General features: G+C 40.6%; 3 protein-coding genes across 4 annotated transcripts; all 3 read right to left on the reverse strand.

Annotated features, from left to right (window-relative positions):
• Positions 1 to 234: 234 nt before the first annotated feature.
• On the reverse strand, positions 235 to 9,195 carry LOC112721967 (uncharacterized). The gene is made up of 2 exons (XM_025772965.1): positions 8,577 to 9,195; positions 235 to 350 (listed from the first exon to the last, which is right to left on the reverse strand). The coding sequence occupies exons 1-2, from the start codon at positions 9,193 to 9,195 to the stop codon at positions 235 to 237; spliced, it is 735 nt and encodes a 244-aa protein (XP_025628750.1).
• A 688-nt stretch (positions 9,196 to 9,883) lies between these two features.
• On the reverse strand, positions 9,884 to 11,900 carry LOC140176236 (uncharacterized). Its single transcript, XM_072206166.1, has 2 exons — positions 11,248 to 11,900; positions 9,884 to 10,031 (listed from the first exon to the last, which is right to left on the reverse strand). Exons 1-2 carry the CDS (start codon positions 11,898 to 11,900, stop codon positions 9,884 to 9,886), a joined length of 801 nt encoding a protein of 266 aa, XP_072062267.1.
• A 9,214-nt stretch (positions 11,901 to 21,114) lies between these two features.
• On the reverse strand, positions 21,115 to 24,727 carry LOC112722908 (uncharacterized). Of its 2 annotated transcripts, XR_003162952.3 has the most exons (6): positions 24,379 to 24,704; positions 24,117 to 24,249; positions 22,914 to 23,012; positions 22,692 to 22,806; positions 21,424 to 21,653; positions 21,115 to 21,328 (listed from the first exon to the last, which is right to left on the reverse strand). XR_003162952.3 is itself a non-coding variant. In XM_025774111.3 (5 exons), the coding sequence occupies exons 2-5, from the start codon at positions 24,217 to 24,219 to the stop codon at positions 21,623 to 21,625; spliced, it is 348 nt and encodes a 115-aa protein (XP_025629896.1). In that variant the 5' UTR covers positions 24,220 to 24,249; positions 24,379 to 24,727; the 3' UTR covers positions 21,115 to 21,622. The 2 variants fall into 2 exon arrangements, 1 of the variants encoding a protein (XP_025629896.1); XM_025774111.3 differs by having other exon boundaries at positions 21,115 to 21,653; positions 24,379 to 24,727.
• Between the last annotated feature and the right edge of the window lie 43 nt (positions 24,728 to 24,770).

Here is a 24,770-nt window from a genome sequence, read left to right on the forward strand (position 1 = left end):
ACCGATCTGCTGGTCGACAAACCCAACAGCATCGAAGTCAGGGGCATCCAGATTGAAGGGTTCAACAGTTCGAGATCTTTTGGAAGGTGGAACAACCAGAGGAGAAGACGCAGCAGCAGCAGAAGACTGCGGAAGATCCACCACACGGACTCGAGGAGTAGGGATCATTCTCCTCGGGCCGGGAGAGCTCTGCATAGACGGTTTTGACGTCACCTGTGAAGACCCTTCCCCAGGTCACTCCCCTTGGGTCGGGACAAGAAAGCAAACCCTCTCCTCAGAGTCAGGTGCCACCAATTCATAATTCCTCTCTTGACCTCTACTCTTGCAGAGACGGTGATGTTTTCTAAGCTCTACACAAAATTCAGAATTGGCTAAAAAAACACACAGCAACACCAGGGAGTCTAACCAATCAGACATTCCCTCGGGAACTTTAGAAGAAGCCTCGACAATATTTTTGCAAGAAGACATGGCCAACTAGTCCTACAAACAAGAAAAGAAGAGCGTATAACTAAAAAACATATCGGACAAAAGTCAAAACAACTCAGCTAGTATAGTTCAGACAGCACAAACAACAAAAGGAAAACCCCAGGACCCACACCAAAGATCCAGGGGCATCCTTTGGAGGCAGTGACAGGGTAAGGACCCAGAAAAAATCTACAATGCTAAAATCTGGACAAAACCCTCGACGAAGAAAAAAACCCCCTTTTCCAGACAAACAACAACACGAAGAGAAAGACAAAGCAAAAGAAAGAACGTTATCTGCTACAAAGTCTATCAGCAAAGAAAACCACAAAAGGCACAGTCTTTTTCAAAAGATCATCAAACAGTTCATCAACCCAAAATTCCAAAATATGAAGGCGACAGTCAGAAATAGTAAGCAAACATGCAAACAAGCAAAACCTCAATCATCGGAAGAAATGCCAAAAGCATGCATTACAACAGTAAATTCGAGCATAACGACGCAAAAGGTTCAGACTTTCCAGCATACATTCCGAAAATTAAAGCTTTATCAAAAGACAACCGAAGGCAAAACGATGAAAGAAGTGAAGAAACAGAAAGAAAAATCAACCTGAACAAAGAAGGAAGCTTCGATAGGAGATGGAAGATGGAGAGACAGAATCGCCTTTCAAAGAAACACCCAGAAATTGCCAAATGACGCCGCAACGCAAAAAACGCAAAATTCAGGCGAGAACAGAAAGCGAGAGAATAAAAGGGGAAGTTACAAAGAGAAACGAAGAAGAGAAACCGTTTTTGTGTAAAATTCAAAATAAAAGAGCCAAGGGAAACGGAGCATTAAAAAGCAATTAATAAAGGTATTAAACCCTCGCACATTCCCAAGGCTAGGACGCTAATACAAAAAGCGCGCGCTCTCAGAGGAAAACGAAAGAAGAAACGTTCCACATTCAAAAACAAAGACTCTACAAAGAAAGAAAGAAGTCGACGAATGCTCTAGTTCGGCTTCATCAAAGAAGGATCGAAGTCCTAAGAACTAGGACTCGACCTCAAAAAAGACCGAGCTCGAGCAGGGGCACTGTTCATACCCTGGGTCGAGCTATCCGACCCGGGATGTTCAGTAACAAGGCGACCGACCTCTTCAGGTCAGATTATCCGACCTCTTCTCAAAGAGCTCGGCCAAATCGACTGGAAAGCCCAGTAAAGGGCCCAAATAGAGGAACACGACCCAAATCCAAAGGCAATCTAAGCCTATAGAGATAAAGGCGGTTCCCTTGAAGATAAGCTGACCTCACCCAAAAGATAAGATAAGATAACTAACTTATCTTATCTAAGAAGGTCAGCCCACGACCATTATAAATACACTGGAGCACCCAGGTATAACTCATACTTTGATTCTACTAAAAACCTGTTTAATACCCATGCTAACTTAAGCATCGGAGTCTCTTGCAGGTACTCCCCACCCTCCGATGACGAAGGATCAGCAGCGCATCCAGTATAACAAGTCGGACACGACAGCTCCGGCTGCCACTCACAGCCGGACACGTCATCTCCGATAAGCTCAGAAGATCTCGTCTGAGATCGGCCTACAGTTTCAGGTAACCCTCGGAACAGGTATAGATTGTCGACTTCCCTTCTCTGTGTTCTTACCCTGTTGTTGCCTCCAAAGGGTGCCCCTGGACTTTCGTGTAAGTCTTAGGGTTTCCCTTTTACTGCTGTATCTAACACTTGATGTTTTGCTGTTATTGTCTGAATTGTTTCCTTATTTGCTTGAGTTGTTTGGTAGTAACCCCATTTTTCTTTTTCTCACTAACATTGCTGAGATGTCTACTAAGATCCCGGATGGCATGTCTGACTGGCTGGATTCCATAGTTTTAATGTGTGTTACTATGGCTGACCCTGAGTACTATGTGCGACTTAGGAGGTTCCATAGAATATGTAGGGATAGGGATGAGGAGAAGAATTATGAGTTGGTGTCGCCGGACTCTGAGGAGAGGGTTTGTTTTCCTTCCTTAACTCCGGGGGAACGACCCTGACCTGATATGGTTAGGACCTTTTCTTCCTCCGAGGTTGATGGATTTTGTAGTATTTCTTGGATGAGGCTTCTATTATTACTCCCTGGTTTGGTGTTGGCTAGTTTTGAAAGTGCACCAGCTCAGGTATTATGTTCCTAAGGTATATGTCGGACCTCATATCCCCCGAATTGTCCGAGCTGTTGGTGCTGGTTAGTTTTGAAAGTGCATCAGCTCGGGCATTCTGTTCCCGAGGTATATGTCGGACGTCATATCCCCCGAATTGTCCGAGCTGTTCTCTGGTTTTGTCCAGGGTCCCCCAAATTGTCCGTGCTGTTCTCTAGTTTTGTCCAGGGTCCCTCGAATTGTCTGAGGTATTTTTTCATGGTGGGATCCTTAGCTTGGTATCTTCCTTCTATTTGTGAGGTGACTACTTGTGAATCACTGGACACGGTAAGCTCCTACCTTCTTAGCCAGCCTTAAACCAGTCAGTAGTGCCTCGTATTCAGTTTGGTTATTTGGCTCGATTTAGGTTACCTGATCGCTTTCTATAATTACACCTGCACCACTCTCGGTTTTGTTTGAAGAGTCATCCACGTAGAGATTCCATTTTGTGGGAGTTCCCGGGGTGTCAGTGTACTCTATAATGAAGTCGGCAAGATATTGTGATTTGATGGCTGTCCAAGCTTCATATCGAAGATCAAATTCGGATAACTCGACTGCCCACTGTAGGATTCTTCCAGCTAAGTCTGTTTTCTGTAAGATGCCTTTTATGGGCTGGTTGGTCCGAACTCTGATAGTGTGAGCTTGAAAGTATGGGTGGAGTCATCGAGAAGTGAGTATGAGGGCGTAGGCAAACTTTTTCTATCTTTTGATAGTTTAGTTTGGCCCCTTGTAGAGCTTTGCTAATGAAGTAGAGGGGTTGTTGCCCACTTTCGTCTTCTCTGACTAGTGCTGAGGCTATTTCCCGACTTCCCACTACGAGGTATAATATGAGTTCTTCACTTTCCCGTGGTCTGGTAAGAATGGGTGGTTGCCCCAAGAATTTTTGAAATCTCGGAAGGCTTGTTCGCACTCCTTGCCCTTTTCAAACCTCTTTCCCTTCCTTAATATACCTCTTTGAGGTGTCTTTTTGTGAGATGATTTAGAGATCCCTCCTCCTGCGAATCCTCCATTTATCATATAAACATGTCTCTCAGGAGTGTGAAGTGGACGTTCAACTTGTGCGACCTCTTCGGTGTGAGGTGGACGTTCAACTCGTCTGTCCTCTTTGGTGTGAGGTGGACGTTCAACGCGTCCGACCTCTTCGGTGTAAGGTGGACGTTCACCTCGTCCGACCTCTTCGTCCCTTCTTCTTTTTCTTGGTTCATCCACTTTATTGGCTAAGTACCGATCTAATCGCCCTCCTCTTGCCAATTTCTCTATGACATTCTTTAGGTCGAAACACTCGTTAGTAGGATGGTGGTACTCGTAGTATTCTGTCCGACTTCCTCCTCCTTTTTTGCTTCTGATTGGGCGAGGTGGTGGGATCTTCTCAGTGTTGCATATTTCTCGGTAAACATCCACAAGAGATAGGTTTCTCAGTAGGTTGGTCTTCTTTCTTCCTGGATTCTTTATCCTTGTCTTGTGGTGGTTTAGGAGAATCCGGTTTTTGAGCTGTCTCCCCTTCGGGAGTTCTCCTCCATATTGATATATTTTTCCGCCCTTTTGTGAACCTTGTTTAGAGATGTTGGGTACTTCTTGGATATTGAGTGGCTGAAAGGTCCTTTTCTTAGGCCATTGATGAGTCCCATGATGGCCGCTTCTGTTGGAAGACTTTGTATGTCAATGCATGCTTTGTTGAATCTTTCCATGTAGCTGTGAAGGCTTTTCCGATCTCTTTATTTAATTCCCAGCAAGCTTGGAGTGTGTTTGCCTTTATCCTTCTAGATGGAGAACCTGGCAAGGAACTTTTTAGCAAGGTCGTCAAAACTTGTGATGGATCTTGGAGGCAAACTGTCGAACCACTTTATTGTTGTCTTCATTAGGGTAGTCGGGAAGGCTTTGCAACAAATAGCGTCCGAGGCATTAGTGAGATACATTCTGCTTCTGAAATTGTTGAGGTGATGGCTTGGATCCGATGTGCCGTCGTACGGGGTCATGTCGGGAGCTTTGAAGTCCTTTGGGACTTTAGCTTTCATGATCTCTTTGGTGAATGGGTCTTGATCTTTGTGGGGGCTATCTTCATGACTGGATCGAGCGGTCTTGGTTTCGAGATCAGCTTCGAGCCTTAAGAGCTTGTCCTCTAGCTTTCGACGTCGTCTTGTTTCTCTCCGAAGGTCTCTTTCGGCTTCACGTTCATGTTCAGCTTCTTGTTCCAGCTGTTTAAGGCGATTCTGTTGCTCACGGATAGCTTCCAAAATTTTTGTGTTTGGGGGTTGCTTATCTCCCCCGTTTTGAGGTGTGTCTTTGGAGGTGGCGTCCGTGTTTTTGTTTGGCATTCTGCCCACCAAACCAGAGTTGTGGTCATTGTCATGGTCGTCCGCCATGGTGATGGGATGACTTCCAGGTTCCCCGGCAACGGCGCCAATGTTCCGAGGGTTACCTGAAACTGTAGGTCAATCTCGAACGAGATCTTCTGTGCTAATCGGCGCTGACGTGTCCAACTTGTAAGTGGTGGCCGGAGCTATCGCGTCCGATTTGTTGGACTGGTGGTGATGCTGATCCTTTGTCACCAGAGGGTGGTGGTACCTGCAAGGGACTTCGATGCTTAAGTTAGCAAGGGTATTAAGTAGGTTTTTAGTAGAATCAGAGTATGAGTTATACCTGGGTGCTCTAGTGTATTTATAATGGTGAGGAGCGACTTCTTTGGAGATAAGATAGTTATCTTATCTTATCTTATCTTTTGAGTGAAGTAATCTTATCTTCAAAGGAACCGCCCTTATCTCTATAGGCTTGGGCTGCCTTTAGATTTGGGTCGTGTTCCTCTGTTTGGGCCTTCTTGGGCCTTTGTAGTGATTTGGCCGAGCTCTTGGAGAAGAGGTCGGATGTTCCTAACCTGAAGAGGTCGGTTGGCTTGTCGTCGATCATCCCGGGTCGGACATCTCGACCCAGGGTATGAACACAATCCTAAGCTCCATATCCATCACAAGATTCAAACTTAAGCATTCTAAAACAAATAAGCATAATATAACAATATTAACTTAAATAAACCGGGTAATCTATCTTAGGAAATTTCTACTCTAACCAAACACCGCTGTCCCACAGCCTTCGCCAACCTATCCTCCATGTGATCCCATCGCCATCGCCTTCCGAACCTCCTCAATCCCAGTAGAAAGCACAATTAATAAAAATGCAAGTAATTCACAAGTAAAAGCATACGAAGCAAGTAGATCAAGTAAGCAAATAGGCATGTTATTTAATTAGGCATACAATTACAAGTCGGCAAAGCAAACAAACAGATAGAGAATGCATACGATGAATGCCTGCCCTACTGGCTATGATATCACATTGTCGGTTCAACTGCCAACCCGACACATCTCCATGGAGACGTCGCCCTTCAGAATAATCAATGGGAACCCCCGAGATATAGTGCTCGGATCATTGTCCAGGGTTTTGCGCCTGCACGCTCTATTGATCTGAAGGGATGCGAGCAGAATACTCTTGCCTCAGACCTCACATCTCAATGTAAGCGGGATTAACCACCGTCCTTACGCCGCCGCCGCTACCTCGACAGGCGGGATTAACCACCGTCCCTGCTGGGCGCATAGCGTCTCATAATCTCAGTAAAAACATTATTTCAGTGGTTTTCAAAAAAAAATTTCAGTATACAGAGATCCATCATCTCAATCCGAGTCCTCAACTCATCTCAACCACTGTCCATTCATAACTCAGTTTCCAAATATCAAAAGTTCATCATTCCTCATCACATACATCAATCATCCTTCACCTAATGTCAAACCATTCTCAGCACGCCAGAAACCTAGGCCTCCGTTTTCTAATTTATCATAACATCATGTACTAGAACCCTTAAGTTATATCCCATGTTCTATTACTCAAAACTAGGCCCAAAAGTCCTAAAATGGTGTTATAGAGGCTTACAACCTTGTTAGGAAGGTAGAATAGTTGAAAAACAAGAAAAATTTGAGAAACAGGACGTGTGCGTCCGCAAAGGGGTTTGTGCGTGCACATGCCCAGCAAATTTTTAAAAGTGTGCGTACGCACAGGTGTCAAAACTAAAAAGGTCTGTTCACACGCAAAACCTGTGTCAGTGCCCCCAACAGACTGGCCTTCCCGACGTGTATGTCCGCACAGGCCTGTGCATCCGCACAGGTTGAAATTATTCTTTAGATATGCACGCGCACAAGCTGTGCTAGCGCTGCAAACAGAACGTAGTTCCCTGCCTGTGCATGCGCACAGGTGTGTGCATCCGCACAGGTCAAAATTTTTCGCAGGGTGTGCGTCCGCACGAGAGTGTGCGCTCGCACATATCAGAAATCATGAAATTATGCAACTTTGCAGAATTTCAGATTTTTAACACCAACTTTGAATGATCATAACTTCCTCTTCAAAATTTCAATTTTCACAAAATTTATATCGATTTAAAAGGTTTTCAAAGATCTTTAATTCTAAACAATTTTCAATCAATTTTGAAAATCGAGGCAAAAGTTATGATCGAACAAAGTTCATCAAGAACTAACTTTTACCCAAAATTACAATTTCCACAATTCCTTTATAAAACACAACCAAGACCAAACCAAACCATTCCAAACTCCAATTCTCATCAAAATCAACACCCTATGGCATATTACACCAAGCTTAACACATATTTCTTCACTTTACCTCGTCCTCAATCTCCATATTGATATATCACATATAATCAAACCTCATTAATATATTCCCAATCAATTAACATCAATATCACATTTATCAACATAATTCACTCCCCAACTTCACAAATCATTCATCCTCATCATACCACTATCAATTATCAATATCTAACTCAAAAATCATCATTTTATCATACATCATCATACAATAGCATCCAACAACTCATCAACCATTCAAATCCAATCCTATCCTATGGGTCACTAGCCTAAGTGTCCATGAATATTATATACTACATAAAGGAAACTAAAACCATACCTTGGGCGATCCCCTATATGTCCAAAACTCAAAATTGAGCACTAGAGAGCTTTTAACCAAAATCCAAGCTTTCACTTCCACTCTAATAAGCACAATTAAGTTCCAAAAGCTCCCAAAGCCACAATAATCAAACTATATACATATAAATCACCTCAATCAACCTAGGGTTCCAATTAAACATAAATTCACAAGGGTTTAATGGCTCTTACCTCTTCCAACAGATTTGGATGTCAAAACCCAATACTAAGCAAGGCTTAGAGTAAACCTAAACATCCAAAACACAAGATTTCACTCAAAACCAAACCCAAAAATTCGAATTTCACAAGGGCATGAAAATTGGGCAGAGAATCTCGAGAAACTTACCACATGGCCTAGATAGAAATGACGGGCTCGGTGAGAGCTTCGCGTAGCCACTGACAGCATGCGAATCGGAGCACCATAGCTCGAGATATCGCGACTTGAAGTGAGAAGTGAATAGTGTTTTCCCCCTTCTCTTTTCTCTCTTCTCATGCAGCTGGTGTTTATGTTGTGTGAGTGGTTTATGGCTGAAAAGGGTTCACTTAAAGGACTTATATATGTTGGGCTTGGGCCCAACTTGGGCCTGGTCCAACCCGTTAGCGTTTTTAGCCCGTTTGGCCCAACTTCGGGCCAAACCTTTAAAATTAACGCCCCGTTTTCCATTTCTAATGGTTTTCTAAGATTTTTGACGATTTTCACTTTTCCTCATGTGGTACCGGGCAGACTTGAACCGGTTCAACTGATTTAACTGCCGGTTCGCAGTTTTTCATGGTTTTTCGCAGAAGGCACATTTTCTGACTCAGAAAAACCCACTGAGTCCAAAAATCACCTTTAAATCCTCAAATTCTCTCTCTAACTTTTCGGAATCTAATTTGGACAATATTAATTACTTAATTAACTGGGTGATTAATTGCGGCTCTTACATTCTCCCCACCAAATAAGAAATTTTTCCCTCAAAATTTGAATTACCTGAAAAAAGTTCGGGATAATCCTTTCGCATTTCGGACTCCAATTCCCACATATGCTCTTCTACTCCTGCTCGCTCCCAAGCAACTTTAACCAATGAAACGTCCTTTCCTCGCAGCTTCTTCACACTAGTGTCGTCGATCCTCACTGGCGTCACTTGGAAGGTTAAGTTCTCCTTCAACTCCACCGACTTGGGCTCCAATACATGAGCCGCATCCGACGTGTACTTGCGGAGTTGTGACACGTGGAATACGTCATGCAAGTTAGACAGATGAGGTGGCAAAGCTACTTGATACGCCGCCGGCCCGAATTGCCTTAAAACCTCAAACGGTCCTATATACCTCGGATTCAACTTCTTGGCCTTGATTGCTCTTCCAATCCCAGTTGTCGGTGTCACCCGAAGAAATACATATTCTCCCACTTCAAACTCTAACAGTTTCCTTCTCTGGTCCGCGTAGCTCTTCTGTCGACTTTGAGCAGTTAGAATCCTTGCACGAATCTTCTTAATGTTCTCAATAGTCTCTGCTATCACCTCAGGACCCAAAACACTTGCTTCACCAGATTCACACCAACAAAGTGGAGACTGGCACTTTCGTCCATACAAGGCTTCATACGGAGCCATCCCTATGCTCGCATGAAAGCTGTTGTTATACGCAAACTCCACCAATGGCATGTAACGATCCCAACTCCCGGGTTGATCCAATACACATGCTTTTAGTATGTCTTCCAACGTCTGAATAGTTCTTTCCGACTGTCCATCGGTTTGTGGATGATATGCGGTACTGAGACATAGCTTCGTACCAAAAGCTCTTTGGAAATCTCCCCAAAACTTTGATGTGAATGATCACGGTCCGACACTATGCTTGATGGCACACCATGCAACCTTACTATCTCCTTGATGTACAATCTCGCCAACTCCTCCATAAAACAATTTACTCGGATAGGCAGAAAATGAGTGGATTTGGTTAAGCGATCCACGATCACCCAAATTGAGTCAAATCCCGACCTAGTCCTCGGTAAACCGTTCACAAAATCCATTGCAATTCCTTCCCACTTCCACTGGGGAATCTCAAGTGGTTGTAGCATTCCCGACAGTTTCTGATGCTCTATCTTCACCTTCTGGCAAGTTAAACACTTGGATACCACTGTTGTTGCATCACCCTTCATCCCAAGCCACCAGAACATCTTCTTTAGGTCATAATACATCTTCGTGCTCCTGGGATGAATAGAAAACCCACTGTTGTGAGCTTCCGACAACAAATCTCACCTCAAACTTCCTACATCCGGTATGTAAATCCTTCCCTTGTATCTTATAACCCTTCATCATCCTTAGTGAATTCTTCGCGCCTCTTATCACCAACTGGTTGAAACAATTGCAGAAGCTTCTGCCCATCTTGCTGAGCCTTTTGTATTTCTGATTTAAAAGTGCTTGAGATTTGTAGCTGGTTCAAACAAGCTCTTCCGGCAACTTCACCAATATCCAGTTTAAGATCCACAAACTTATCTACTAGCTCCTCTTCCTTGATTCTCATCCAAGCTATTGTTAAAGATTTCCGACTCAAGGCATCTGCTACTACATTCGCCTTTCCAGGATGATAACTCAACTCAAAATCATAATCTTTAAGCAACTCCATCCACCTTCTCTGACGCATATTTAGCTCTTTCTGATCAAAGATGTACTCGAGACTCTTATGATCAGAAAAGACGTTAAACCTCACTCCATACAAGTGGTGTCTCCAAATCTTCAATGCAAACACAATCGCCGCTAATTCCAAGTCATGAGTGGGGTAATTCACCTCATGCGGTCTCAGCTGACGCGATGCGTAAGCCACCACATTCCGATGTTGCATCAACACGCAACCCAAACCTTTCAGTGATGCATCACAAGATACTTTGAATGGTTCATGCGGTTCTGGAAAAATCAAAACTGGCGCTGAAGTTAACTTCTGCTTCAAAGTTTGAAAAGTCTCTTCACACTCCAACCTCCACACAAATGGCACCTTTTTCCTTGTTAATTTCGTCATTGGTAGCACAATCCGGGAAAATCCTTCGATAAATCTTCGGTAATATCCGGCTAAACCCAAAAAGCTCCTGACTTCCGTCACAGTCGTTGGTCTTTCCCATTCCATCACCGCTTCTACCTTAGAAGGATCTATAGCTATTCCTCATTTGCTCACCACGTGGCCTAAAAACTTTACTTCTTCCTTCCAAAACTCGCACTTTGACAACTTAGCGTACAACTTCCGCTCCTTTAAGAATTACAACACAATCCTCAAGTGTTCCTCATGCTCCTTTGCCGTCTTAGAGTATACCAAGATGTCATCTATGAAAACCACCACGAATTTGTCCAAAAAGGAAAATAGCAGGTGCATTCGTTAACCCAAAGGACATTACCGCAAACTCGTAGTGTCCATAGCGTGTTCTAAATGCAGTCTTAGGAATATCATCCTCCTTCACCCTTATCTGATGGTAACCGGATCTCAAATCGATCTTGGAAAACACTCCAGCTCCTTGCAATTGATCCATCAAGTCATCTATCCTTGGCAGCGGGTACTTGTTCTTCACGGTCACTTTGTTTAACTGTCAGTAATCCATGCACAAGCGCATTCCTTCATCCTTCTTCTTTACCAATAAAACTGGCGCTCCCCATGGTGATACACTCGGTCGAATGAACCTCTTGTTCAGAAGCTCTTCTAACTGAGTTTTTAACTCTGCCAACTCTATCGGAGCTATTTTATACAGCGCAATTGATATTGGCCCGGCTCCCGGCACCAATTCAATCACAAATTCAATTTCCCTTTGAGGTGGAAACTCAGGGATATCTTCCGGGAATACCTCAGGAAAATTTCTAACCACCGGTATCTGATCCAAGTTCTGAGCATCACCCAACGCATTAGCAGCCAACAGAATATAGCCCTGACACTCCTTCCCACTACAATGCACCATTATGGAGTTCAGGTAATATCCCGCAGCTACCACCGCTCCATTTTCTCCGTCCAGCATAAACCGAATTGTCCGTTCAAAACAATCCAACAAAACCCGATTCTTCGACAACCAATCAAACCCCAAAATCATTTCTAGCCCCACCATTGGTAAACAGATCAAATCATGCACAAAATCTCTACCCTCAAGCTTGAAACCTACTTGTCTACAACCTAATCTAGTCATAACTGTCTGATGCGGAGTATGTACATGCAGATCAAAAGGTAACTCTGACATTTTCAAACCTAATTCCTCAACTTTAGCAAACGAAATAAATGAATGCGAAGCTCCAGTATCATACAATGCAACTAAGGATTTGTCACCAATTAAACATATACCTCTCATCAATGGATTCGCCTTAGAAGCATCCTTGGCATTCACAGCAAAGACTCGACCTTGATGTTAATTCTGGCCCGCATTCTGGTTCCTCCCACGAATGCAATCCCTCGCAATGTGGCCAGGCAACCCACAACTGAAGCAACCACCTAAACCAATTTTGCATGAGTCATAAGGATGGAAATGCCTACAACGTACACAAGTCAAATCCATAGAATTTTTACTCTGATTTCCTCTCCCCTTAGCATACTGAAACTGAGTCTGAGTGTTCTTCCTGAAACCTCCTTGACCTTGAGGTGCATATCCTCCTCTTTTGAAGCTTTGACCTCTAGGATGGAAATACTTGTCACACCCTCGACTAGAGATCCCTCCATGAGTGTCCTTGGATGCCGACACGGTCTTGGCATATTCTTCCGCCACTCTCGCCTTGTTCACTACGTCGGAGAAGACACGGATCTCCATGGGCGCCACAGCAGTCATAATGCTATCCCTTAAACCTCTCTGGTACTTAATGCACTTCCAGCTCTCGTAAGTCTCCGGGGCACCTTGACATACCCTAGAAAACCTACAGAGTTCCTCAAACTTGTTGGAGTAATCTGCCACAGACATGGAACCTTGCTTCAGTTGCATCAGTTCCATCTCCTTTGCTTTCCTTGCAGACTCAGGGAAATACTTCTTATAGAAGGCCGCTTGGAATACCTCCCATGGAATGTCAGCATTTTGAAGTAGTAGCAAGCGACACTCTGCTTGCTACCAGGGCTGGTACTCTCCCGCTAGCTGATAAGCGGCAAACTCGACATACTGATTGAGGGAAACATGCTGCGCCTGTAAAGCACGCTCCATAGCCTGAAACCAGTGATCCGCTTCAGTAGGATTAGTGGATCCTCGGAAAGTGGGCGGATGAACCTTAAGGAACGTCACCAAGGTCATCGGAAATCCTCCCGTGTTATCATCATTTCCCTCAGCATTATCATTGGCATTTCCTTCTCCGTTTCCATTGCCATTCCCCGCCGGTTGGCCTAACCTCTACACAGCTTGCAGAGTCGCAGCAGCATTAGCTTCCATGGTATTTGCGAGATTCGCCATTGCCGCCATGAATTCGGCATGGTTGTTAGCCGGTTGCTCATTTATACTTTCTCGTGTACGTGTTCGACCTCGTCCGCGAGTAGCCATGTAGGGTTCCTGTCTACACCAAACAATCGATATCAAGGTGATCAGTCTCAATATCAAAAGCCTAGTGCTTCAATTATCCCAAACAGGCACTCATAAACAAGCATGCTATGCAATATCAAACAGATAACCTAATAGCATCAAAGAAAAGACATGCAGAGTATGCAATGAAGCACAATCAGTCTATCCCTCAGGCTCACAAGGACGAACTACTCTGATACCACTAAATGTAACACCCTAATTAGCCTAAGCTTTACCTCGCATCGTAAAGTAAAGGTTAATCAAAGATTACGATAGTTCAAAGCTCATACATATTATATATATAGAAAGAATAGTATAATCTAGAAGCCCGATGAAGGATATAGCTCAAATTTTGGATTTGAAAAGCGCAAAATGCACTAACGAAACTACTAGCTTAAGGCACAAGAAACAGATAAGATACAACAAAATATAAGTATATAATATCATAGGAAACTAGCCTCGACTCGTGGAGTTTAAGCCGACTAGCCATATACAGGTATACAAAACCATACAGTGAAAACAGCTTATACAAGTTTTTCTCTCCTAAAATAAGCCTCTAGGCAAAGACAAAATACAAAAGAGAGATGTATAAACAAGATAAACCAAAAGGACTCCAAAAGAATCCAAGATCCTCCGCTTCTGTCACCATCTAAAGCAACTCACCGAGGTGGGTTGCGACCTACATCTGAAAAATACAACAAAGATATGGTATGAGAACTGGAGGTTCTCAGTATGGTAACAGTGCCTAGTGATGTAGGATATAAAACAAGATTCAAACTTAAGCATTCTAAAACAAATAAACATAATATAACAACATTAACTTAAATAAACCGCGTAATTCATCTTAGGGGATTTCTACACTAACCAAACACCACTATCCCACAGCCTTCACCAACCTATCCTCCATGCGATCCCATCGCCACCGCCTTCCGAACCTCCTCAATCCCAGTAGAAAGCACAATTAATAACAATGCAAGTAATTTACAAGTAAAAGCATACGAAGTAAGTAGATCAACTAAGCAAATAGGCATATTATTCAATTAGGCATACAATTACAAGTTGGCAAAGCAAACAAACAGATAGAAAATGCATATGATGAATGCCTGCCCTACTGGCTGTGATATCACATTGTCGGTTCAACTGCCAACCCGACACATCTCCATGGAGACGTCGCCCTTCGGAATTATCAATGAGAACCCCCGAGATATAGTGCTCGGATCATTGTCCAGGGTTTTGCGCCTGCACGCTCTATTGATCCGAAGGGATGCGAGCGGGATACTCTTACCTCAGACCTCACATCTCAACGTAAGCGGGATTAACCACCGTTCTTACGCCGCCGCCGCTACCTCAACAGGCGGGATTAACCACCGTCCCTGCCGGGCGCATAGCATCTCATAATCTTAGTAAAAACAATATTTCAGTGGTTTTCAAAAAAACATTTTCAGTATACAGAGATCCATTATCTCAATCCGAGTCCTCGACTCATCTCAACCACTGTCCATTCATAACTCAGTTTCCAAATATCAAAAGTTTATCATTCCTCATCTCATACATCAATCATCCTTCACCTAACGTCAAACCATTCTCAGCACGCCAAAAACCTAGGCCTCCATTTTCTAATTTATTATAACATCATGTACTAGAATCCTTAAGTTATATCCCATGTTCTATTACTCAAAACTAGGCCCAAAAGTCCTAAAATGGTGTTATAGAGGCTTACAACCTTGTTAGGAAGGTAGAATAGTTGAAAAATAAGAAAAATTTGAGAAATAGGACGTGTGCGGCCGCACAGGGGCCTGTGCGTGCGCACGCCCAGAAAATTTTTAAAAGTATGCGTACGCACAGGGGTGTGCGTACGCACAGGTGTCAAAAATAAAAAGGTCTGTTCACTCGTACAACCTGTGCCAGCGCCCCCAACAGGTTGGCCTTTCCGACGTGTGCGTCCGCACAAGTTGAAATTATTCTTTAGATATGCGCGCGCACAAGCTGTGCTAGCGCTGCAAACAGAACGCACTTCCCTGCCTGTGCGTGCGCACAGGTGTGTGTGTCCGCCATGGTTTTGAAAACCGAACCGGACCGGCTGGTTCAACTGGAAAAACTGGAAACCGGTCACCTAACCGGTCCGAGTAAAGTCAGAAACCGCCTGACAAAAAACCGGTGAAAAAACTGGTCGAACCGGTGGTTAACCGATGAACCGGGAGAACCGTCCGGTTTTTTGGCGGTTTTTTTTGAAACCAAACTATTAAATAGCGTCGTTTTGAAGGTGAGAAAAAAAAAACAACGAAAGAAAGGCCAAAAAGGCCCCAATCCCCACCCCACCCCTTTCTGTCTCTCTCTCTCACTCATACCCACCAGAAAACCCTAGTCCCACCCATAATCCTCTCCTCTCTTCGAATTCCAAGAATAGCCACCACCCACCATCCCATTTCAGAGCTTAAACTCATTGCCGACCCCTTCTCTACTTGTCGCCCTCTCTGTCCGAGCTCGCTTTGTCGTCGTGAGTCGCGCCGCTTCGCTGCTCCTCGCCGTGGGTCGCGCCGCTTCGCTGCTCCTCGCCGTCGCCGTGTGTCATTTCTTAGTCTCTGCTTCAACCCTCTCAGGTCTCAGATCTCAGTTCTCAGTTTTCGGGTTTCTTCTCCTCTGATTCAAGCCTTCAACCCTCTCAGGTCTCAAGTCTGAGTCTCTAACACTCCCTGATTCTGTTTCCCATCCCCCATCACGTCCTTGTCATCGCCGAGCTCACCTTCTCTGTGTTCGCCGATGTCGCTTCCTCTGTTGTCACCGTTGCTCGCCTTCATCCTCGTCGTCGGTAAGCCTCGCCTCCTCTGTTCGCAGTTTCGCCTTCCTCCTCTGCTTGCTGGTTTATTGTTCGCTGGAATGGATTTATGTGTTATCTTTTATTTTCTATTCATGATTTTCTGATTTATTTGTTTGATGGATTCATGATTTTCATTTATTTTGATTTTTTGAGTTGTTTCTGATTTATTTGTTATTTGTTGTTTCTGATTTATTTGTTATTTATTCATGAGTTTGTTGCTGATGCTATTGTTTGCTGAGGATCTGAGGTTATTATTTGCATGTTGAAGTTGAAGAAGAGAATGGATCAGTGTTTGAGATGCTTTTGTATTGAAATATAGCTGTGGAGGTTTTGTTGTCAACTGAGATTGGAGCTGTGGTGGTTTTGCAGCCATGAAGTACCTGCTTGGAACAATGTTGGCATGGACTAAACATTGATGCCAATAACTATAGGAAGTTTTTTTTTTTTTGAGATAATGTACTTCATAAGAATGTCTAAAAAATTTGAAAGAATATTTTTTATGGCTGAAGATTTATTTTGTTAAATGTAATTTATACTGTGTGATTTCTGTTTAAAATTTATCAAATTTAAATATTGAAAATTATATATTAATTTTTTATAATTTTATTTTATATTTAACTAAACCGGTTGAACCCCGGTTGGACCACGGTCAGACCACTGGACCGCTGAACCGGTTACTCTACCGGTTTATTGACCGGTTCGGTTTTCGCAACCTTGGTGTCCGCACAAATCAAAATTTTTCGCAGGGTGTGCGTCCGCACGAGAGTGTGCGCTCGCACATATCAGAAATCATGAAATTATGCAACTTTGCAGAATTTCAGATTTTTAACACCAACTTTGAATGATCATAACTTTCTCTTCAAAATTCTAATTTTCACAAACTTTATATCGATTTAAAGGGTTTTCAAAGATCTTTAATTCTAAATAATTTTCAATCAATTTTGAAAACCGAGGCAAAAGTTATGATCGAACAAAGTTCATCAAAAACTAACTTTTACCCAAAATCATAATTTCCACAATTCCTTTATAAAACACAACCAAGACCAAACCAAACCATTCCAAACTCCAATTCTCATCAAAATCAACACCCTATGGCATATTACACCAAGCTTACCACATATTTCTTCACTTTACCTCGTCCTCAATCTCCATATTGATATATCACATATAATCAAACCTCATTAATATATTCCCAATCAATTAACATCAATATCACATTTATCAACATAATTCACTCTCCAACTTCACAAATCATTCATCCTCATCATACCACTATCAATTATCAATATCAAACTCAAAAATCATCATTTTATCATACATCATCATACAATAGCATCCAACAACTCATCAACCATTCAAATCCAGTCCTATCCTATGGGTCACTAGCCTAAGTGTCCATGAATATTATATACTACATAGAGGAAACCGAAACCATACCTTGGTCGATCCCCTATATGTCCAAAACTCAAAATTGAGCACTAGAGAGCTTTCAACCAAAATCCAAACTTTCACTTCCACTCCAATAAGCACAATTAAGTTCCAAAAGCTCCCAAAGCCACAATAATCAAACTATATACATATAAATCACCTCAATCAACCTAGGGTTCCAATTAAATATAAATTCACAAGGGTTTAATGACTCTTACCTATTCCAACAGATTTGGATGTCAAAACCCAATGCTAAGCAAGGCTTAGAGCAAACCTAAACATCCAAAACACAAGATTTCACTCAAAACCAAACCAAAAAATTCGAATTTCACAAGGGCACGAAAACTGGGCAGATAATCTCGAGAAACTTACACATGGCCTAGATAGAAATGACGGGCTCGGCAAGAGCTTCGCGTAGCCGCTGACGGCACGCGAATTGGAGCACCGTAGCTCGAGATATCGCGACTTGAAGTGAGAAGTGAATAGTGTTTTCCCCCTTCTCTTTTCTCTCTTCTCATGCAGCTGGTGTTTATGTTGTGTGAGTGGTTTATGGCTGAAAAGGGTTCACTTAAAGGACTTATATATGTCGGGCTTGGGCCCAACTTGGTTCCGGTCCAACCCGTTAGCGTTTTTAGCCCGTTTGGCCCAACTTCGGACCAAACCTTTAAAATTAATGCCTGGTTTTCCATTTCTAATGTTTTTCTAAGGTTTTTTACGGTTTTCACTTTTTCTCATGCAATACCGGGCAAAGTTGAACCGGTTCAACCGGTTCAACTGTTGGTTCGCAATTTTTTACGATTTTTCGTAGAAGACACATTTTCTGACTCAGAAAAATCCACTAAGTCCAAAAATCACCTTTAAATCCTCAAATTCTCTCTCTAACTTTTCGGAATCTAATTTAAGCAATATTAATTGTTTAATTAACCGGTTGATTAATTGCGGTTCTTACACACTACAGGCTTCAGGTACCATTTATTGTAAAGAATAACTTCACTTTTTCCACACATAAGCAACAAAAACTAAATTGAATCTAATTCCAAACTCAGAATGAAAATTAAATTGAATTCAGAATCGCACCAGCATTCAACAAATTAAATAAATTAACCATCAATAAAATTAACTCATGAAATCAGAAAATCAGAAATCCAGCAACAATATTATTTCAGAAAATAAGCAACTCAGAATAAGCAAAAATTAACAAAATCAGTAATTCAGTATCATTATCTCAGCAACTTAGAATCGGCATTATTACAAAACAAGCAAAAATATATTAAAGCAGCAATGCTTACCGGCGGCGAGGGAGGAAGGGAAGTGGCGGCGATGAAAGAATGATAAGTGATGGCGACAACGACAGTTCCACCCGCCGGCAAGGGTTCGGCGATGAAAGTGGGGTGGTGGCTGGGTATCGAAGAGGGTTTAGGGCTGGGTTTTTGAGTTTTATACTTCTTTCCAAGTTTTCAGAGGGAGAAAGGGCCAAAGGGTATCTATCGAAGAGGGAATTTTGATTTTTGAATCTGTTTTTGTTTTTTAATGAAAAAATAAAAACGACGGCATTTGGAGGCCTTTCGTTTTGAACTGGTAACACTCTAAAAATCGGGCTGGTCTAACAATTGTTATTTTATACTTGTAATTAACTAGATTGCATGCTTTAATAAGGTTTCAAATCACACTAATGAATCTTGTTCAGGTTCTTCCTGAAGCTCCTGAAGATCTTGTTTGCGATTGTCTTGGCGGTATTTCTCTAAAATTTTCTCCTTTTTTTTCCACTTGATATGTGCTTCTTTGTGATAAATACACAAATAAATTGCCCATAGAATTATTTGTTTACTGGTTTTGAGAATCAGGATTGCTTGAATTAATCATTCAATTTTTACACAAAGATGCTTCAACCATGGTTTTGGTTGCATGGCACGTCTGTCATGTCTAATCCTCATTCAAATAGATCTACCTGCTGCTTTATTTCTCCAAACCAACGTGTAATCTTGTCGTTATACTAATTCTGTTGGACAGATATATTTTCTTGTATGAGACTATAACAAATCAAAGTTTGAGGTGCTGTCGTCTGAGGTAATCCATATGTTTCAACATTTCATTTTGGCTATCTATTATCTGATAAAGTCATAGGAATATAACTCCATTTCCTTTTGCAGGAGCCAATACATGAGCGAATATCACGAAATGTTGCATCTGCACTGGCATCTTTGAAGTAGACTGGGAATGTTGGGACTTTTTCAATTCTGTATTCTATAGACCCCTTTCTGAGGATATATTTAAAACTTACAAGCAGCAAAAATTCTACCAAGAAGTGTTTTTTTAAATAAAAAAATTATATAAATAAAGCTTAAAACCAAAAGACAGATGAACATTTAACTCATAGAAATCATGTTTGGTCTTTGCCAATTGCGCCATGTATTTAACTTGTATACTTATCAACCAAACCGATGTCTTTGGCACACATTGTTACTGAATAATGAATGATGAATATTTCATTAACTTATGTCACATTGCTCTGGATCTTTCTTTCTTCTTATACTCTCTCTCTTCACATGAAGTCTCAGGGAATATTGCTCTTCCAATTTCGCCTCCGGTTCTCTTCTACAATTCCTCCGCCTCTCTTTCTCGTTGTCAGATCTATTTAGTTCTCTGTTTTTTTTAATTCATATATTATTTTTTTTATTTAAATGTTGATTTAAAATTGTGTTTATATATTAAATTAGATTGGATCTGAATTTTTTATTTATTCTGTATTTGTTATTATTAATAGTTATAATTTGTTTTGAAATGGTGGTAGAGAGGTGGTTATGGTGATTTTAATGGTAGTAATTTGAATTGAAATAATGGTAAAGAAGTGGTGTTGATGGTTTGTGGTAGGGATAACATTGTCATTTTGTTAGAATCATAAATTACATATAGTGTTATGTCCTTGAGTACCAAACAAGTTCTCAAATTTCATGTGTCATTGTGTCTATGTCATTTTGTATATTTGTGTCTGTGTCTTATTTATCTCCACCCACTAACCAAACGAAGCCAAGTACACATTATTATTGTACACAGCTCTGCATATAATGCAGAAGTACTTGGCCTTGTAAACACGTTAATTCTCTGCATCTAGTGCAATTGATATTCAGTTCTTTACTTTTCTCTGAGTTTACTCAAAACGTGTTATCAATATCATGTTTAGTTTAAGATAAATATAAAGGCTGAATAGTAGATTTGTAATTTAAAAGTTAAATGAGAATATTTTTGAAAAGAAATGTTATAAAAGTTTCAATCTTCGTCCCCGGAAATTTTAGTCCCGTATGTCCCAACTTTCTGGAGGTATTAAAGGGACTGAAATTTTGTGTCGGAACTGAAATTTTATTTCTAATCTCTAGTCACCAAACACAATACTCAGTCCCCAATCTCAATCCCAGTTTTAGGAAACAAACGCTATCTAAAAGTATTAAAAAAGAAAAAACTATTATTTATGAGCTGCGTTTGACCTTGTGATATTGATATTTACCATTTTTCATGACTAAGCTCGTGGTTCCTCTTTTTTAATATGGAGAGAATTTTGTGAATGACAATAAAAAGATACTACATTACATAAATGACAGTGTTAAGTTTTTTTTTTCCTAGATGTTAACTTGGTGAATTTTTTTTATTTGAAGAAATTTTTTAAAGATATTAGTTATCATGCATACAAACAAATATACTGATTTAACCCGAAAGCTATTTACCTTGAATTCCGGATTTCACACTATCTATGGAGACAAGGAGATTAAAAAAATGTGTGACAACAAGAAGGAGAACAAGGATAGAGATGAGCTTTATTTATTTTTCGATCATTATATTTTAAATAATGTGATCTTAAGTAGTAGTGAAGAAGAAAACAATAGTACAACTGGAGATATGGAATTTTCTAATGTTGCAATTTCTCATGAAATATAGGCCTCCACTTTTAAGTTTTAAGGAGGATGATAGTGAAGAAGTCACAATGTGCAATTTTTTCCCAATAAGGCTGCAAGTAATTAAAACAATATCAGGTTCTCCAAGACTTGAATATCACTTCAATTCAACTAACGAAAGGTTCAATTCAATCAATAACATTATTACCTTGAATTAAGGACAACTAAAGAATGATCTTTTTGGGTTCTTTGTATGCTAGACTCTATGACAATGGTATATGCTCCACAATGACGTTTTAAGTTTTCTTCTTTAGCCTTTCAATTTCTTCCTCCATTTGATACACAATTAATGCTTTAATCATCACTAACACTTTTTTTCTCGTAGGCGACATGGAGTTGACGAGCTTTCAAGGGTCGCAATGTTCACCAATCACATACCTAAATTGGGAAAAGAATTTGTTTCAAAATAATGGTTAGGATCATGGAGAATAGGAGCAATATTGAAGGAAACAGAGTGTCATTTGTGCACAAATAGGCGTAGAAACTAATTTGTCTTTTATGTATGCGTGATATTTAACGTCTGACACAATAACTTACCGTGATAAATAAGATAGTTCTGTTAAGAGTTGACGGAGCAAAATGGGTTAGAGACCAATGTGACTTACCAAATGAATTGTTGGGGATTAATAAGCTAATTAAATTTATTTGGGGATTTAAATGTCTAATCTAAAATTTGTTGGAGACAAAAATAGCATGGTTCTAAAAAATCAGACTGGACGATTTGATCGGATTAACTGATTTTTTTACCGGTCCGGTAAGGATAAAAACTGTCTGGTAAAAATGGTATACAAACCGGTCGAACCAATAATTAACAATTGTTAGACCAGTCCGATTTTTGGAGTGTTACTGGTTCAGAACCAAAGTCCCCCAAACGCCGTCATTTTTATTTTTTCATTTAAAAAAAACATTCAGAATGATACCCTTTGGCCCTTTCTCGCTCTGAAAACTAGAAAAGAAGTAAAGAACTCAAAAACCCAACCCTAAACCCTCTTCAATATTCAGCCACCATTCTATTTCAGAGCTCAAATTCATCACCAAACCCTTCTCCTCGGGTGGAGGATTTATTAAAATAAAATTGTTATAAGATATATGAATAAATCTTAGTGCTAGTCATATAACTTAAGAAAAATACTATATGAACAAATGTTTTTGTGTTGTCTCACTCTTTAATCCTTATTTTTAACACCTAGCAAGTTCTTGTTATGTTGACACCTAAATCATCTGAATAACTATCAAGGACAACATCATGTACATCATCAAGACACTTCTGAGCAATCTCGATGCACTTCTCAAACATCACATCAAATTAATTAAGATTAAGAAGAGAACTAGATGAAGTTAGTGTTGTTGGTTGGGTTAGCTGCAGCCTGGTTTTTATATTGGAATTTAATCATGATGAATTGAAAAAAAACATACCTTAGCTGCTCTTGTTCTTGCCCTTGCCCACCTTGACACAGCAGATTCTTGTTTCTCCACATCAAAGAATGAAACTGAACTACTTTTAAGAGCAGCAAAATCCAATGCCTTCCACCTTCATCATTCAAAAACATTCAATTATTTACATGTATAAGATAGAAATTTAATCAAACACCTAGCGCGCACCAACAAAAAAAAGGCATGTTTTCATGAAAAACTAACCATAGTTCCTCCACCACCATAGCACAATCTGCCCAGTATCTTCTGGTATGGTAACTCTTATAAACCTTCTACAGCTTAGTGGCAGCTGCATTGAATTCGCTTTGGAGAAAAAGAAATTAACAAAAACACAAAAAATGCTTGACAATTAGTACTATAGTAGTAGTAGTAGGCAAGGAATCAAATTTCTGGAAGCTTTGGAGGAAGTTATGCATGTCTTCCATAAAGGACTAACTAACTATATATAGTATTTAAAAGAAACGACAATACAGGGGGAAATAAGAGGAAAGTTACAGCGGAGCCCTACCCTACCATGTTATTAATTAGTAGGGGGCTGAGTACTCAGAATCAAATAATTTTAGGAGAGCGGATAACAGGCTGGAGACCGCAGCAGCACAGATAAATATTTCCGTCCAATTCTTCCTACTTTATTCATTCACTCTCATTAGTTTTATAGTAACCCTTTAATTTTAACGAAATTTCTGCACAATTATTATTTTCACTGGATGCGTAATTAAATAATAACACATTACAATTCTTTTTCTAAGGAATGGCCGTTTAATTGCAACAAGAATGAGAAGCTACATAAGAATTTATACAGCTATTTTTATCCATATGTAACTCAAAACTTGGTTAATAAAACTCCTATTTCCACTGTGCTTCATCAAATAACAGTATTATACATTCTAGGACCAAGTTTTTCCCTTTTTCCCATTTGCTGTTATTTTTTTGACACATTTTAATTGGCTATTATCACTAAAATTCAAAGCATCTATGATCTATCTGTGTGTAATGGTGATCTTAGCTAAAACCTATTACCAACATCTTCAAATATTAGATAGGGAGTGAAATCTTTTTACTATTCCGACTAATTGATCCTAAGAGATATCATTAGAGATGATGCTTATTTAAGTCTTTAATTAGAAGATAAAGAGAATTCTTAGGTTTTTTTCCTGTTTTCATATTCAGCTGATATGCTTTCACGACAGTAACACAAATGACGCCTCATTTTAATTTTATATCATGCTTGCAGTTTTACCTAAAAACAATGGCAAAAATAGGCAAACAAAAGGAGGCAAAGTTTCATTATCTTAATCATCCTAATCATGCTTATAAACGTATCAACTTAAAAAAATAAAAAAATAAAAACAGATTCAATACGGAGACAAAACTAAAGTAATGCAGCAGAGAGCAGACACCACTTACCACTCTTGGATAAAAACAAAATCAGTTCGAATGCATCCTTTGGAAGTGTCACACCTAACTCTTCTTCGAGGGGTTCAGCTCCAAGGGTATCTGGCTCATGCATCAACTTGGTTTACTCTCAAATTTCAACATTCTAATTGAAATATAAGAAACAAATAAGAGCATAGTTGTTGTGTTTGTGATTACCGAGCAGAAACCGGTTTCTAAAATCGGAACCCTAAACCCCGTCAGATTTCAGAACCAAATAGAAATTAATACATACCTAATCAACGACGTGAGCACAGAGAGGACGATGAGAAGCGCAGAGATCGACGATGGTGAGGGCGGCGCAGCAACAATCAGTGCAGGAGGGTCGAGAAGGAGCGACGGTCGAGTGGTGAGTGTGTGCAGCGATGTGGTGAGTGCGTGCAGCGATGTGGTGAGTGGGGGGCGAAGACGGTCAATGGCGATAGCGAGAGGGTTTTCGATCTTCGCGATGGTGAGCTCTTTGAAAGTGTTTTCTTCGGGCTTTGGAGGTGAGTGATGAGCTTTGGAGGGAAAGGAAAAAGATTTCACCGAGTGTGTGAGTTGTGTGCTTTCACGTAAAAAGAGGAAAAAATTTACGAAGCGTCAAGTTTTTGCCTCTAGAGTAGATGTTACAATACTCCACTGTTG

Source organism: Arachis hypogaea, chromosome 11, assembly GCF_003086295.3.
Source record: "Arachis hypogaea cultivar Tifrunner chromosome 11, arahy.Tifrunner.gnm2.J5K5, whole genome shotgun sequence".
In the NCBI taxonomy this organism is placed as follows: domain Eukaryota; kingdom Viridiplantae; phylum Streptophyta; class Magnoliopsida; order Fabales; family Fabaceae; genus Arachis; species Arachis hypogaea.